The sequence below is a fragment of the Hemitrygon akajei genome, chromosome 5, assembly GCF_048418815.1.
Source record: "Hemitrygon akajei chromosome 5, sHemAka1.3, whole genome shotgun sequence".
NCBI classification, from domain to species: Eukaryota; Metazoa; Chordata; class Chondrichthyes; order Myliobatiformes; family Dasyatidae; genus Hemitrygon; species Hemitrygon akajei.
In genome coordinates, this window is record NC_133128.1 from 37437264 (window position 1) to 37454873 (window position 17610).

The following is a 17610-nucleotide window of genomic DNA, read 5'->3' on the forward strand; positions in this document are numbered from 1 at the left end:
GGGATGAGAGTATAAGCTTACTTTTATTTGCAGTAAGGGAATCGGTACAGGAATCTTTAGGTTTTAGTCCATTTGAACTTGTGTTTGGACATAGAGTTAGAGGACCTTTAGCTTTATTGAAGGAACAGTGGATTAGTAAGGAAGTGCATACTAATTTGTTGGACTATGTTTTGAAATTTAAGGACAGGTTACATAAAGCTTGTAGCTTAGCCAAGGAAAATTTGAAGTTGGCTCAGGAGAAAATGAAGACTTGGTATGATAAGGAAGCTAGGATGAGGATGTTTAAGCCTGGAGATAAGGTGTTGGTTCTTTTCCCAGTGCAGACAAATCCTTTACAAGCTAGATTTCATGGACCTTATGAAATTGTGTCTAGAGTTAATGATGTGGATTATGTAATAAAAACTCCAGATCGTAGAAGGTCAACACAACTTTGCCACATAAATATGATTAAACCATATTTTGAGAAACAATCTGATACTGTGACTGTTGTGGTTAGTGAGAATGAGTTGGATTTAACTGGGAACATGATAGATGATTCATCTGACTTTCATTCTAAATCTAACATTGTTTCTGTTAGGTTACCTAATTCGACTATTTTGGAAAATATGGATGAGAAATTAGCACATTTACAGCTAGAGCAGAAACAACAGATGAAGGAATTGATTTTTAAGTATAAGGATTTGTTTCCAGATGTTCCGAGAAGGACTACTATAGCTTCACATGATGTAGATGTTGGAGATGCCAAACCTATTAAACAACATCCATATAGGATGAACATGGAAAAATGTGAACTTGCTGAGAAAGAAATTGAATACATGTTAGAGAATGATATTATTAGACATTCTAACTCGAATTGGAGTTCGCCATGTGTTATGGTGCCAAAACCTGATGGTAGTATTAGGTTTTGTACGGACTATAGAAAGGTGAACGCTGTAACGAAAACAGATGCATATCCAATTCCTAGAGTAGATGATTGTGTAGATAAGGTTGGAAAAGCAAAGTTCCTTACAAAGATTGATTTATTGAAAGGGTATTGGTGTGTTCCATTAACGGACAGAGGTAGAGAGATTTCTGCATTTGTAACTCCATCTGGGTTATATGAGTATAATGTTCTTCCATTTGGGATGAAGAATGCCCCAGGTACTTTTCAGAGGATGATTAATTCTGTGATTCAGGGATTGAAAGATACTGATGCTTATATTGATGATTTAGTGACAGGAAATGATACTTGGGAAGCACACATTATTGCGGTGGAGAAATTGTTTGAAAAGCTTTCAAAAGCTAACTTGACTATTAATTTAGCCAAGAGTGAATTTGGACATGCTACTGTGACTTACCTTGGTTATGTTGTAGGTCAAGGTAAGGTAGCTCCTGTTCAGGCAAAAGTTCAGGCAATTTTGGAAATTCCCACTCCAACGGGGAAAAAAACTCTCAGAAGGTTTTTGGGAATGGTAGGATATTATCGAAAATTTTGTAAGAATTTTGCTAATGTTGCCCTTCCATTAACTAATCTTCTGCAGAAGAATGTAAAGTTTGTATGGACGGTGTTTTGTCAGGAAGCATTTGAAAAATTGAAAACAATGATATGTGAACAACCTGTGCTTAAGGCACCTGACTTTGAAAAACCTTTTTCATTAGCTGTAGATGCTAGTGATGAAGCTGCGGGAGCAGTATTGATGCAAAGGAATGAGGGTGATGAGGTTGATCATCCGGTAGCATACTTTTCTAAGAAATTTAATAAGCATCAAAGAAACTATTCAACAATAGAGAAAGAATTGTTATCTCTTGTTTTAGCTTTGGAATATTTTGAGGTATATGTTGGTACAACTCAAAAACCACTTATTGTTTACACTGATCATAATCCGTTAGTTTTTCTGAGTAAGATGAAAAACAAAAACAGAAGATTGTTAAATTGGAGTTTGATGTTACAAGAGTACAATATTGTGATAACTCATATTAAAGGTAAAGATAATGTGGTTGCTGATTGTCTATCTCGATGTTGACTGTACAATGTTTTTTTTTGGAGTGGTTTTTTTTTTATTGTAACACTCCTACTGTATTGTATATTGTGTATGTTATGTAATTTATACATTTGTTTTTTTTTTGTAAGTAATTGTTAAAAATTTTTGTTCTTGATAGACCAAAAATGTTTTTTTTTTGGAGGGAGGTGTTACGTACCCGTGACACGTGACAGTGGTACCCTTGTCACGTGACTGGGGTTGAAGTTATACTGGACATGAGGTAATGGTGGAGTGATGTCATTTTCCCGCCAGTAGAGGTCATGTGACAGGTTTTTTCTACAGGGTATAAAAGGAAGACCCACCCTGTCAGGTGGGGCAGTTCGTGGCTGGATTTGCCAAGATGACTTCATATCACTGTGTGATTTAATGTGATGACGCAGTTTAGTTAAAAATGAAGTTTTATATAATGCCTAAAGTTTAAAAGGTCAGAGCCAACGGTTTCTTTGCTGATGGAGAGTGAAGTTTGGAAGACAAATCGAGAAGAATCGATTTTCGATGGATTGACTTCGACCTTGTGTGATCCTCATTCGGAAGGATTTCGTTTACTATTCTCACGATAGTCTCCGCTGGGAAAAGCGGGAGATTTGAGAATATTTTGGAAGGAAGGTCAGTCACTTTAAGTTGTTATATTTAATAAAATTCGACGTGGGAGTTCGACGCTGGGAATCGAAGGACATCGACGTGGAAGAGAATTTAAATCGCTTTAAAAAGTCTCTCCTTTTAAAAGTACCGTGAGCTTTTGAACTGTCGGCATATCGTTCTTTGAACTGTTTTCATTCGGCAATTCGCTTTGGAGAACTGTTTTTTTTCAATACTACTTTAAAGACTGTTTGGGACTGCAAAGCTATTAAGAACTGTCTGACCAGCTGCCAGCAGCTGAGCTCGGACCATTGTTTGGGTTTGTTTACATTTGAAGGGGGTTTGTTATCAGTGTTTAATAAACGTGTTATTTGTTATAAAACCCCTTGCCTAACTCATCTATATCGTTGTTGCCCGAAAACGTAACACTGTAAAACTAGTATGTCCTGCTGGTAGAATATTTTGGTTTCAGCTAAAGACAAGGAGCCATATTGTTCAACTTAGGAATATTGTGTCAGCCAATCAGGATGGTAGGATTGGGAGAAGGTTCTAGGGAGAGCTAGAATGAGAGAGATTTGTGATGGACAGTGGTGGGGTTTGTGGTCTTTTGGAGGGAGATGCAGAGAAGAGAAGATCGGGAAGAGGTGATTGGAAGGAGTGTCTTGTGAGATGGAGTCCAAGATGGGAAGCTGTACTGGTGACTGGTGATGAGAATGCAGTGCTGTGAGTAATGGTTATACCCAGCTTTTGGAAGAGATGGGCTTCAACGGTCATGTGCACATTTAGATCTGTCTAACTGTAAAGGGCCCTTTAATTTTATTCTTTATTTTCTTTTTCTTAATAACTGTTTGATAAAGCTGAAATTGGTAACATACTCTAATGTTTTATGCTAGTGTGTGATTTGTCATTTCTTGGTGATGGTTAATTCCGTATGGGCAATATTTATGCAGCATTAGTTCAAATCAGGGTTCTGTTAATCAGAATATCCCAACCCCCCTGTTTGGTTAGGCTCCAATCATACAGACCCTAGATTTATATTGTTATAAAGGTGGCCTCTTCACTGCTGACTCACATGGCAGTTAGCAGAGTTAGTTGTTACACCAAATTTGTATATGAGCCCAGTGAGAGGGTTACATTTGTGGGCGCTTGTCCAGGATTCAGTGAATAATACGTGAGTGCTGTTTAAGTATTGATTAAGTGGTTTGTGTATTTAAGCCTGTGTCAGTGAAAGTGATGAAGGTACTTTATTATGGACGCCACAGGAATTAAGGTATGTTGTGATTTGGAGAGATTATCCACAAATAATACTTGTGTTCTGAGCAGGGTGGATACTCAAAGTCCTGATGAACTGCTAATTAGAGTACGGAGTTCTGTAAAGGTATTGAGGAAAGTCACATTGGTTGAATGGCAGTTAGATCAATTGGCTGGTAAGAATGTCATGTTAGTCCAGACTAGTAGTGACGTAACTGAAGTTGCACTGCCTGGAGAGGGCCATCCTTACCTTTAGAGAAGTGGACATGTAGCTGAGGGTAAAAACGTTAAAGATGAATTGTAAGTTGCTGAGTGTGAAGACTTTAAAGACAAGTTGATCTCATTTCTGCAAAGTGAGAGAAAGTAGTTGTCTGATGTGAAAGGTGGAATAGGTCGTTCAGCAGCTGAATTAAATTCTGAGCTGGTTTCAACAATTACTATTGATAAATGCAACACATACCTGTGGAGACTCAAAGACCATAGGTTGAGAGTGTTTTCTGGAGTCAAGCCACACAGATGGGAGTTTTGCAGGATGGAGTGAAAAACCTGCAAGCTGAGGTTTCTTGGCTGATGTCGGCTAGTGCTGCCACCAAGCGTGACAAGTCCAATAAGAAAGTGAACCCACCAGTAGGATGTACTAAGCAGAGAGCTGCTGCTGACAGGGGCTCTGGGCAAGGGAAGCAACCAGTATTTTGCGTTACCACTGTGGTGAGGATGGACATTTCAAGCAGGAGTGTAAAGGACAAGAAAACCTTTGGAAAATAACTTTAAAGTTGCTTAAACAGAAAAGGAAGTCAGGAAGCTTCAGAGAGACCCAGTAAGGGAACAACCTGGCACCTTGAAGAACGGGAGTGCCTCTAGTATTAAAGCAATGTGCACGTTTTCCACAGTGGGGAAATCAGAGGCAAGACTATGGCAGGATAGAGCTGTGGATCATTTGGGAGCTTCTGGTTATGCTATTCCACAGGCATATTGCAACTTAACTGCTCTGGATACAAAGCAGTTGCCTGCCTTGAGTCCTGTGGAATTGGCAGCAGCCCAACCCTTGTACAGTAAAGGTGCCATTTAGTCATCTGTTGCCAAAGGGGGTATGGCCCAACTTGAAAAGACAAAACACCCTACCAATGAGGGAATGGAGCAAGCTGGAGTTGAGGAACCAAGTTTTATACAGGGTCACATCTCCTCCAGATAATCCTTGGTGTTCCCAGTGGTTTCAGGTAAAGATACGGAGCTGTGTTGTTCAACTTAGGAATGGTTAGTCAGCCAATCAGGATGGTGGGATTGGGAGAAAGTTCCAGAGAGCTGGGCAGAGAGAGTTTTATGATGGACAGTGGTGGGGTTCATGGTCTTTTGGTGGGAAATGCGGAGGACAAGGTAAGGAAGAGGCTATTGCAAGGAGTGCTTCACGAGATGGAGTCCAACATAGGAAGTTCTGTCAGTGATTAGTGATGAGAATTCAAAGCTGTGAGTAATGGCCATACCCAGCTTTTGAAGGAGATGAGGCTCCAATGGTCTTGTGCACATTTAGACTGGTCTAACTGAAATGGGGCTATTATTTTTGTTCTTCCTTTTCTTTCTCTCATTATCTGTTTGATAAAGCTGAAAATGGTAAATATACTTTCTTTATAATTTTATGCTGGTGTGTCATTTCTTGGTGATGGGTAATTCTGTAAGGGCAGCATTCACTCAAAGCAAGGTTCCGTTAATTGGAACATCCCCACTTTCCTGTTTTGTTGAACCTCAAATCATACTGACCCTAGATGTATATTGTTATAAAGGTGGCCTTCTCACCACTGAGTCACATGGCTGTTTACAGAGTTAGCTACTGAGCCAGGTTTGCATCTGATCCTGGTGAGAGGGTTACACAATGATCATAATATAGAATTTTATATAAAGATTGAAAGTGATTGAACACAATTGGAAGTGGTCTTCTAGCTGAATATAGCAAACCGAACAGAGTCAAGGAAATGTTGGGAAAGGGCTTCACTGACTATTATAGGTTGTCCATGGCAAGAGAAAAAGAATAAACACAAGCGATTTTGCAAATGCTGAATATTCAGAGCAACACACACAAATGGTTGGGTGAACTAGCAGGTCTATGGAGGAGAAAGCAGTCGATATTTCAGGTTGAGTCTCTTTATCAAGACTGCAATCGAAGGGAAGAAGCCTTTTTACTGAGAAAGAATTTGCTGCAATATCTACTTAGGCTGCAAGTAAAGTATTATTTATAAACTAACAATGGCTAACTTTAAAAAGAATCAGAAATAGCTGACAAGTAATATACAAATATTGAGACAAATAAGCTAGGACAGTGGTAAAGCTTTGGAATGTAAAGGTAATATCGATTCAAATGAAAAGTGTACCCTGCTGAAAAGCAGTAAGTCTGAAGACTGGGGACATTTCAGAAACCTGCAGAACAATACAGATGGAAAGGAAAAGAGTTTGAGGACTTCCATGGAAAAGTAAAAATGAAAAGATTATCCAAAATCAATATGGTTCCTTTATAAATTGAGACACAAAATATTATACCAGGCATAATGGTGAACTGTAAGGAAGTTAAACAAATATCATGAAATAATGCAAGAGTAGACTTATTTTCATGAATTCTACAGAGCCCCAATGAGACTTTGTGTGGGAAATAGTGTGCGGAGGAAGGAGATACTTGTGTGAGATGGAGTTTAGTGAAGGATCACAATTGATTTCTGGGATGTTGGATCTGTCATAATAAGAGAGATCATGTTGATTAAACCATACTTTTCTGAGTTTAGTAGAATGCATGGCTCTGTCATGGCAACACAGAAAATTCAGGGTAATTTCAGTGGAGCATCCATAACCAGAAGTTACTGTCTCAAAACATGGGGCTGGCCATTCAGGACAGAGATGAGAAAACATTTGGTCACCTGGCAGACAGTGAATCTTTGGTTCTCACAAATAGGCTACCCAGAAGAGCTGCAACTCCTCAGATGAAGTGTGTTTTCAAGAAAAAGACCATAAGACATAAGAGCAGAATGAGGCCATTTGGCTGCTAGTGTCCCTTTCCAATCATCTTTGGCCAGCTCCCCTCTCATGCCTCTTTCATCCTTCTACTCCACTGTAATACTGATACATTCGACTTTAGCTGCTCCCTCTCAAATAGCAGGACGAATTCTATCATATTACATTTACCTTTCTTCCGAGGGCTCCTCACTTTAAGCTCCCTAAGCAAATCCAGCTCATTACGCAACACTCAGTCCAGAACAACTGATCCCCTACTGGGCTCAACCACAGACTGCTCTAAAAGCCATCTCGTAGGTTTTCTACAAATTGTCAGTTGTTGCTCCTTTTCACACCTTGGGCAGTATGTTTTGCCATTTCCATAAGATCATAAGACATAGGAGCAGAATCAGGCCATTTGGCTCATCGAGTCTGCTCCACCATTCAGTCATGGCTTATCCTTTACTTTTCCCTCTTTAGCCCCACTCCCCTACCTGCTCCACATAACAATAGACAATAGACAATAGGTGCAGAAGTAGACCATTCGGCCCCTCGAGCCTGCACCGCCATTCTGAGATCAAGGCTGATCATCTTCTATCAATACCCGGATCCTGCCTTGTCCCCATATCCCTTGATTCCCCTATCCATAGGATACCTATCTAGCTCCTTTGATGCAGTGTCCAATCAAGAACCTATGAATCTCCATCTAAAATACACCCAGTGACCTGGCCTCTACAGCCGCCTGTGGTAATAAATTTCACAAATTCATCAACCTCTGGCTAAAGAAATTTCTCTGCATCTCTGCTTTAAGTAGACGCCCCTCTATCTTGAGGCTGTGTTCTGTTGTCCAAGATTGCCCCACCATGGGACAAAATCCTTTCCACATCAACTTTATCTAGGCCTTCCAACATTCTTAAGGTTTCAGTGAGATCCCCCCTCATCCTTCTAAATTCCAGCGAGTACAGACCCAGAGCTGTCAACCATTCCTCATATGTTAACACTTTCATTCCCGGAATCATTCTTGTGAAAACCCTCTGAACCCTCTTCAATACCCTCATATCTTTTCTTAGATGAAGAGCCCAAATCAGTTCACATTACTCAAGGAGAGGCCTCACCAGTGCCTTATAAAGCCTCAGCATCACATCCCTGCTCTTGTATTCTAGACCTCCTGAAATGAAAACCAAAAAAAGGATGCTTTCATCCCCACCCACTGCCAATGCTATAATCATGCCAGTAACTTTCTGATAATACCATGGTTCCTAACTTGATAAGCAACCTCATGTGTGGCACCTTGTTAAAGGCCTTCTGAAAGTCCAAATATACAACATCTACTACATCCCCTTTATCTATCCTACTCAAAGAATTCTAACAGATTCAACAGGCAATATTTTCCCTTAAGGAAAGCATGCTGATTTTGTCCTATCTTGTCCTGTGTCACCAAGTATTCCATCCCCTCATCCTTAACAATTGACTCCAACATCATTCCAACCACTGAGGTCAGGATAACTGGTCTATAATTTCATTCCTGCTGCCTTTGTCCTTTCTTTAAGAGTGGAGTGACATTTGCAGTTTTACAGTCCTATGGCACCATGCAATAGTCCAACGATTTTTAAAAGGTCATTACTCATGCCTCCACAATCTCTACCACTACCTCTTTCAGAACCCTAGAGTGCAGTTCATCTGGTCTAGGTGACTTATGTACACTTAGGCCTTTCAGCTTTTTGAGCCGTCGTTGTCATGACTATCCCTCGAGGTCAAGGATGATGGTCTTCGCTCCATTGATCTATCGTGGCCCACAGAGCGAAGACACCTGTGCATGTATTTGTTTAATGTGTACTTGATGTTGCACTCCAAGAAGAACACGATACTTCACAGATCAATCAAATGATTCCAATGGCATGGAAACCACGACGATTGGAGCTGATGAATTTGTTGCAGCCTTCATCTGCCTTCACAGCCATTGAGTTGGAAATAAACTCATCCGTCTGTTCCACCGTTGAGGTCTTGTTCAGATTGTTCTTTGTCAGGGACCTCACCCTCGACCTTACCGCCATGGGTGACCCTACCAGGAGCGTACCTCCAGTCGGCATCACTCTCAGAATCTCAGGACCACACAAACTTCTCCACCACGACAAGGTGGCAATCCATGGAGAAGCTTTTTGAGCATCTTCTCCCTTGTAATAATAACTGCAATCACTTCTCTTCCTCACCCACTTCAACATTTGGCATACTGCTAGTGTCTTTCACGGTGAAGACGGATACAAAATACTCATTTAGTTCATCTGCCATCTCCTTGTCCCCCATTATTATTTCTCCTGTCCCATTTTCTAGCGGTCCTATATCTACTCTCATCTTTCTTTTATTTTTTTACATACAGTGGCATGCAAATGTTTGGGAACCCCTGGTCAAAATTTCTGTCACTGTAAATAGTTAAGTGAGCAAAAGATGAACTGATCTCCAAAAGTCATAAAGATGAAACATTCTTTTCAACATTTTAAGCAAGATTAGTGTATTATTTTTGTTTTGTACAATTTTAGAGTGAAAAAACGGAAAGGAGCACCATGCAAAAATTTGGGCACCCCAACAGATTTGAGCTCTCAGATAACTTATACCAAGTTCTCAGACCTTAATTAGCTTGTTAGGACTATGGCTTGTTCACAGTCATTGTTAGGAAAGGCCAGGTGTTGCAAATTTCAAAGCTTTATAAATACCCTGACTCCTCAAACCTTGTCCCAAAAGCAGCAGACATGGGCTCCTCTAAGCAGCTGCCTAGCACTCTGAAAATTAAAATAAATGATGCCCACAAAGCAGGAGAAGGCTATAAGAAGATAGCAAAGCATTTCAGGTAGCCGTTTCCTCAGTTCGTAATGTAAATAAGAAATGACAGTTAACAGGAACGGTGGAGATCAGGTTGAGGTCTGCAAAAACCAAGAAAATGTTCAGAGAGAACTGCTCATAGGAATGCTAGAAAGGCAAATCAAAACCCTTGTTTGACTGCAAAAGACCTTCAGGAAGATTTAGCAGACTCTGGAGTGGTGATGCAGTGTTCTACTGTTATTTTGAAACTGTAAAAGATGGAAATAAAAAAAGTAATCTTGCTTAAAATATTAAAGAAATGTGTCATCTTTAACTTCATGCCTTTTGAAAATCAGGTCATCTTTTACTCACTTAACTATTCACAATAACAGAAATTTTGACCGGGGTGTCCAAACTTTTACATGCCACTGTACTTGAAAAAGCTTTTACTATCTACTTTGATCTTGTTGTTAGCTTGCTTTCAGATTTCATCTTTTCCCTCCTGATAATTCTTTTAGTTGATCTCCGAGGTTTTTAAAAGCTTTCCACTCCTCTATCTTCTGGCTAATTGTTGCTTTGTTGTATGCCCTCTCATTTGCTTTACTTCCCTTGTCAACCACAGTTGTACTATTTTGCCATTTCAGTATATCTTCATTTTTGAAATACATCTATCCTCTTCCTTCCTCATTTTCCCCAGAAACTCACACCATTGTTGCTCTGCTGTCATCCCTGCCAGTATCTCCTTCCAATTTACTTTGGCCAACTCCTCTCTCAAACCTCTGCCACTGAAATACTGTTATGTCAGACATTACTTACTCCCTATCAAATTTCAAGTTGAACACAATCATATTGTGATCATTGTCTCCCAGGGTTCTTTTACCTTAAGTTCCCTGAGCGCCACCAGTCCATTACATAACACCTAATCTAGTATAGCTGATCCCCTAGTAGGCTCAATGCCAAACTGTTCTAAAAGGCCATCTCGTAGGCATTCAACAAACTCACTCTCTTGAGATCCATTACCAACCTGATTTTCCCTATAGACGTGCATGTTAAAATCTCTTATGACTATCATAACATTGCCCTTTTGACATACCTTTTTATTTGCCATTGTAATCTGTGGTCCACATCCCATCTACTGATGGGGTTCTTTTACCTTTGCAGTTTCTTGACTCAACCCCCAAAGACTGAACATTTTCCAATCCTATCTCACACCTTTCTTCTGCTTTGATGCCATTCTTCATCAGCAGAGCCATGCATCCCCTCTACCTACCTTCCTATCCCTCTGATACAACGTGTAACCATGGACATTCTGCTCCTGACAACAACCATCCTTCAACCATGATTCAGTGATGGCCACAACATTATACCTGACAATTTGTAAAAGTGCAACAAGATCATCCACTTTATTTCTTATACCGTATTTGCTACCCTTTTTGATTCTGCATCCCTCATGCACTGATACTCACACTACTGGCTCCAACTTTCTCCTATGATCTGCCTGCCCTTCCAGACAGTCTGACTGTATGCTATCTTTGTTATTTCACCATCCGTCCAATCCTGACTCCCTTCACTCTGATTCCTATTCCCCTGCCAAATTAATTTAAACACTCCCCAACAGCTGTAACAAACCTGCCCATGAGTATATTGGTCCCCCTGACCCTTCAGGTGCAACCCGTCCTTTTTGTACAGCTCATACCTCTCCCAGAAGAGATCCCAATGATCCAAAAATCTGAAGCACTGCCCCTGCACCAGCTTCTCAGCCACACATTTATCTGTCAAATCATCCAGTTTCTACCCTCACTGGTGTGTGGCACAGGCAGCAATCCAGAAATTACTACCCTGGAGGTCCTGTTTCTCAGCCTTCTGCCTAGTACTCTAAATTCTCTCTTCAGGACCTCTTCTTTTCCTTCCTATGTCATTGGTACCAAGATATCTGGCTGCTCTCCATCCCCCTCCAAAATGCAATGGGTGCGATCCAAGATGTCCCTGACTCTGGCACCTGGGAGGCAACATAGCATCCGGGTGTCCCGTTCACATCCACAGAATCTTCTGACTGTTCCTCTGACTATTGAGTCCCCTCTCACTACCGCTCCCCTCTTCACCCTCTTTGCCTTCTGCACCACAGACACATGCTCAGACCCAGTAACCTGGTCTCCATGGCATTCCTCTGGGAGGTCATCCCCCAACACATTATCCAAAACAGTATACTTATTATTGAAGGTAATGGCCATAGGGGTGCCCGACACTAGCTGCCTATTCACATTTCCATTTCTCTTAACAGTCACTCAGCTACCCATCTCTTGCAACTTAGGGGTGACTACTTCCCTATAATGATCTCCTCGATGATCTCTTCATTCTCCCGTAAAAGCCGAAGGTCATCCAGCTGCTGCTTCAGATCCCTAACATGGTCTTCAAGCAGCTGCAGCTGAATGCACTTCACACAGATGTAGTTTCCTGGGACACTCTGGGTCTCTCAGGACTCCAACATCCGGCATGAAAAACACACAACAGCCATTTACTACACTCAGTACAGTAAGAGAAAAAAAGACTATGATGTTTAGATATGAGTGGATTTGGAGATGGTACTGGAAATAGGAATTGGGGTTACCCATGATTTTATTGGATGAGAAAACAATAATATAGGGTTAAATGGCCTGGAGTTCCCTTCCAGTGGCTTGGCTGGCTCTCTGCCTCTTCTGCCACAGCAGAACACTGCAACATGACAGGATCATTATTGCTCCAGGAGAGAAGCATTGACTTGCATGATGGTCTTCATATGGATCAAACATAGTGTGAACATTGAGGGGCTCATTGCAGGGAGGAGTACCTCTCAACACAACACACAGACAAATGGCCATTTTCAGTGAGATCAGTCAAAATCTTATTGAATGACCGGGCAGACACAAGGTGCCAAGTGGTTGAGTCCAGCTTTGATTTATTATGTTCTTTGTTTTGTTATGAGTGATGAACAGACATGATGGACAATGGGGTGCAGAGTTAACCATTCCCAACCTCCCCCCGAGAACTACGAACTATTGCTGTTGCTATGCTGCTCATGAGAGAGAGAGATAAAGCCCAGGCAAGAACATTTGCTACAGATAAGAGGGGGAGAGAGACTGTTGATTTACTGTATTATGACTCTTCCTGGATTATTTACCTTTCACTACAAGGACTTTGCTCATTAACATTCCTCATGAGATAGCAGGAGTGGCCTGATTTGACGGACACGGTCATTCAGAGTTGATGGATAGCTGAGACCCCGTGAGTGGGGATAAAAAGACAGGTCTAGAGAGACACCCTTCAGACACACCAGTGGACACTGACTGAGTGTTGGGAACCCACAGAAAGTTGGGGGCTTCGGAGACCGAACCAGGATATCGGTCAGTAAAGCTCACAGTGTTACAGCAGGGCCGGTGGGGACTTGTGTGTGTGTCCACTCATGCCAGAGTGACGAGTCCACCACAGAAGGACAGTCTAGCTGAAGAACAAAGGGGTCATAACCGAATGACCACAACAACACGACGGATTAAGAAAGAAATAGAAGGTTTGCCTGCTGTTGCTGTTACATCTCGCTCTCTCTCTCTCCAACGATTTCAATACAACAACCATAACCACCTCAGCATTTATGAACTGAACTGAACTCTATACTTTCCTATGACAATTCATTTACCCCTAGACATCAATAGAGCTTGTTTATTATTGATTATTATTATTCCTACACTTTTAGGTTTATTACTGCTAACTTGTTTTATATGTATATTTGCATTTTTGATATTGATGGATAGATAGATAGATAGATAGATAGATAGATAGATACTTTATTCATCCCCATGGGGAAATTCAACTTTTTTCCAATGTCCCATACACTTGTTGTAGCAAAACTAATTACATACAATACTTAACTCAGTAAAAAATATGATATGCATCTAAATCACTATCTCAAAAAGCATTAATAATAGCTTTTAAAAAGTTCTTAAGTCCTGGCGGTTGAATTGTAAAGCCTAATGGCATTGGGGAGTATTGACCTCTTCATCCTGTCTGAGGAGCATTGCATCGATAGTAACCTGTCGCTGAAACTGCTTCTCTGTCTCTGGATGGTGCTATGTAGAGGATGTTCAGAGTTTTCCGTAATTGACCGTAGCCTACTCAGTGCCCTTCGCTCAGCTACCGATGTTAAACTCTCCAGTACTTTGCCCACGACAGAGCCCGCCTTCCTTACCAGCTTATTAAGACGTGAGGCGTCCCTCTTCTTAATGCTTCCTCCCCAACACGCCACCACAAAGAAGAGGGTGCTCTCCACAACTGACCTATAGAACATCTTCAGCATCTCACTACAGACATTGAATGACGCCAACCTTCTAAGGAAGTACAGTCGACTCTGTGCCTTCCTGCACAAGGCATCTGTGTTGGCAGTCCAGTCTAGCTTCTTGTCTAACTGTACTCCCAGATACTTGTAGGTCTTAACCTGCTCCACACATTCTCCATTAATGATCACTGGCTCCATATGAGGCCTAGATCTCCTAAAGTCCTCCACCATCTCCTTGGTCTTGGTGATATTGAGACGCAGGTAGTTTGAGTTGCACCATATCACAAAGTCCTGTATCAGTTTCCTATACTCCTTACCTGTCCATTCCTGACACACCCCACTATGGTCGTGTCATCAGCGAACTTCTGCACATGGCAGGACTCCGAGTTATATTGGAAGTCTGATGTGTACAGGGTGAACAGGACCGGAGAGAGTACGGTTCCCTGCGGCGCTCCTGTGCTGCTGACCACCGTGTCAGACCTACAGTCTCCAACCGCACATACTGAAGTCTATCTGTCAAGTAGTCCACTATCCAATCCACCATGTGAGAGTCTACTCCCATCTCCGTTAGTTTGTGCCTTAAGATCTTGGGCTGGATGGTGATAAAGGCACGAGAGAAGTCAAGGAATGTAATCCTCACAGCACACTGACCCCATCTAGATGAGAGAGTGATTTGTGCAGCAAATACGTGATAGCATCCTCCACTCCCACCTTCTCCTTATACGCAAACTGAAGAGGATCCTGGGCGTGCCTGGTTTGTGGCCTCAGATTCTGTATTATCAGCCGCTCCATGGTCTTCATCACGTGCGACGTCAAGGCAACAGGTCTGAAGTCATTCAACTCCTTTGGTTGTGGTTTCTTCGGTACCGGGACAATACAGGATGTTTTCCACTGTCTGGGTACTCTTCTCTGCTCCAGGCTCATGTTGAAGATACGTATTGTGCAGTTTACTAATAAACACCTTTAGTTTGGTACCACCAGACTCCAACGGATCCTTCTTTCTCTGCTGGTCAGACACCTAGTTATGGGTACGTAACAGTTTCCTGCAGGGAAGACTTCACATCACAGGGTAAATGGTTTATGCAGCAGCCTGAAGAAATAAATTAACTAGTAACTGACCTGTAGGGAGTTGATTCCTTTAAATGGTACAGGTAGAGGTCCCTTCCTCCTGTTGAGCAAGTGTTACTCTATATGTGTTTAAAGTTTAAGCCAGAACTTGAATTTCAATTGAACAGTGCTGTAATCATGCTGGTAAATGGCATGTTCTGCTAATTCAATAAACATACTTCCACAGACATTCATTGCTGCCCAACAAATTCAACCTGACTGCATCTTCAGCAGTTCTGCCTGGAAATAGTTATGCTCACTGCCTCTTCCATTCTGAGAATCTAAGACCTCTCAAAAGCAGATGTAAAAATCTGAATTTTACACGACAGAATTCCATGAGATGCAAGCAAAGTTCAGCATCAAATCATCGTATTATTTCAATGCACTAAATATTACCACAAACAGAAGGTAACAAATGGTTGAAATTATTTTGAATTTGGTTCCAATTAATTACTCACTAATGACATCCTCTGTGAAAGTTACCATGGTTGATTAGTTTTTGACAATGTATTTCACTCCATAATTCATCCTAGCCATGTCTCATCCTTGGCAATCCAACCATAGCCAGAGTACTTACAACACTGTAGTTTCTCTTTAAATAACAACTATATAATTCTGTAATCTTTCATATAGCTGTCATTGACCATCTTTGTCTTCAACACGAGGTACATTGGTGAAATTTTCTGAAGAGGTGACATGAAGTTTAACATCACTGCTGAAGACCAATGCTTTCAGCCTCTCCAGTACTGGACATAGAATGAAAGGTGTACACTACTGTGCAAAAGTCTTACGCATGTATATATAGCTAGGGAGCCTAAGATTTTTGCACAGACAGACAGACAGACAAACAAACATACTTTATTGACCCCGAGGGAAATTGGGTTTCCTTACAGCCGCGCCAACCAAAAATAGTGTAGAAATATAGCAATATGAAACCATAAATTATTAAATAATAATAAGTTAATCATGCCAAGTGGAAATAAGTCCAGGACCAGCCTATTGGCTCAGTGTGTCTGACACTCTGAGGGAGGAGTTGTTAAAGTTGGATGGCCACAGGCTGGAATGACTTCCTATGACGCTCAGTGTTACATCTTGGTGGAATGAGTCTCTGGCTGAATGTACTCCTGTGCCTAACCAGTAGATTATGGAGTGGATGGGAGTCATTGTCCAAGATTGCATGCAACTTGGACAGCATCCTCTTTTCAGTACAGTATACATTGTCTTTCCAGTTACTAAATAGCACTTACTACCACTGAGCTAATATAAAAATAAGTACTCTTATTGCAGCTCTCCAACCAACCTTCTGTGTTAAACAGTATACAATACTTTGCAGAAGTCCTAGGCACCCTAGGTATATATTTAAGCCTAAGACTTTTACACAGCACTGTAGCTCTAGTTTTACACATTGATCTTTGAAAGGTTATGCTGGTAAAATATTGTTTTAGTTGTCACTTAATAAATTATTACTCAGAATTGTTTAAATCATTTTCTCTTCAGGCCTCAGAAAGTTCGATCTGGGCCACTCATTGAAAACTGGACCCCATCTTGCTCTGGATGTGGACAACAAGATCAAGATAGATTATTTTGCGCATGGGAAACCAATACGCATCCAGCCCATATCGATTCAGGACCTGCAATTCATTGCAAATAAATTGGATGGCATTCAAGGAGGAAAGAACACAGTTATAGCCTTCACTATCTGGTGCCATTTCAATACTTTTCCGGTGGAGCATTACATCCGACGACTACAGAACATTCGGAGGTCAATTCTACGCTTGCTGGGTAGAAGTCCTGATACAGTAATTGTAATAAAGACAGCCAATGTCCAGGCCCTTTCACAAGGGATTAGTCTCTATAATAGTGACTGGTTCTCCTACCAGCTTGATTTAGTGATGAGAAGGATGTTTGAGGGCATCAATGTGGCATTTGTGGATGCATGGGAGATGACTATAGCCCACTACCTGCCACATGAACTACACCCCAAGGGAATCATCATCAAGAATGAAGTATTTGTGTTCCTTTCATATGTGTGTCCTTTGAAAAAGGGTTAAATGCTACCTGAACCTTTTTCATCCTGAGAATGCTATATGTTTATAATTTGAATTCCAAGAACAATTTTTTTTTAAATTATGTCATTCAGGTATTTTAAAATAATCAAAAAAATTGTAAACTCTTCCCTTTCTGTTCTGATTTTAAAATTAATCATTTTCCACATTATGATCAGGACTTAGGTGAAACAATGGGAGTATGGGACATTGTGAATCTATTGGGAAAAAGTAGCTGAATCAAGTTAATACAGAATGGAATCAGAATCAGGTTAAGGTTTATTATTACTGAATCATGATGTGAAATTTATTGTTCTGTAGCAGCAGTACAGTGCAAAGACATTATTTTATAAATTACAAAATAAATAAATATTGTAAAAAGAATAATGAGGTTATGATCAAAGACTGGATGAGCGTGGCTCTTTCGGCTTCTGTACAGTACTGGGTAAAAAATCTTAGGCACATATATATTGCTAAGGGGCCTTTTGCACAGTACTGTATTTCTCAATGAGGAGCATTGTTAATCTGGCGG

The 17610-nt window shown here is 41.0% G+C and overlaps 1 protein-coding gene across 1 annotated transcript in view; it reads left to right on the forward strand.

Annotated features, from left to right (window-relative positions):
• Window positions 1-17084, forward strand: part of LOC140727199 (NXPE family member 3-like) — a 29121-nt gene extending 12037 nt beyond the window's left edge. Inside the window, 1 exon segment of the mRNA XM_073044467.1 lies at window positions 16531-17084. Within this exon segment, the coding sequence (XP_072900568.1) occupies window positions 16531-17084 (554 nt within the window).
• The last annotated feature ends 526 nt before the right edge of the window (window positions 17085-17610 follow it).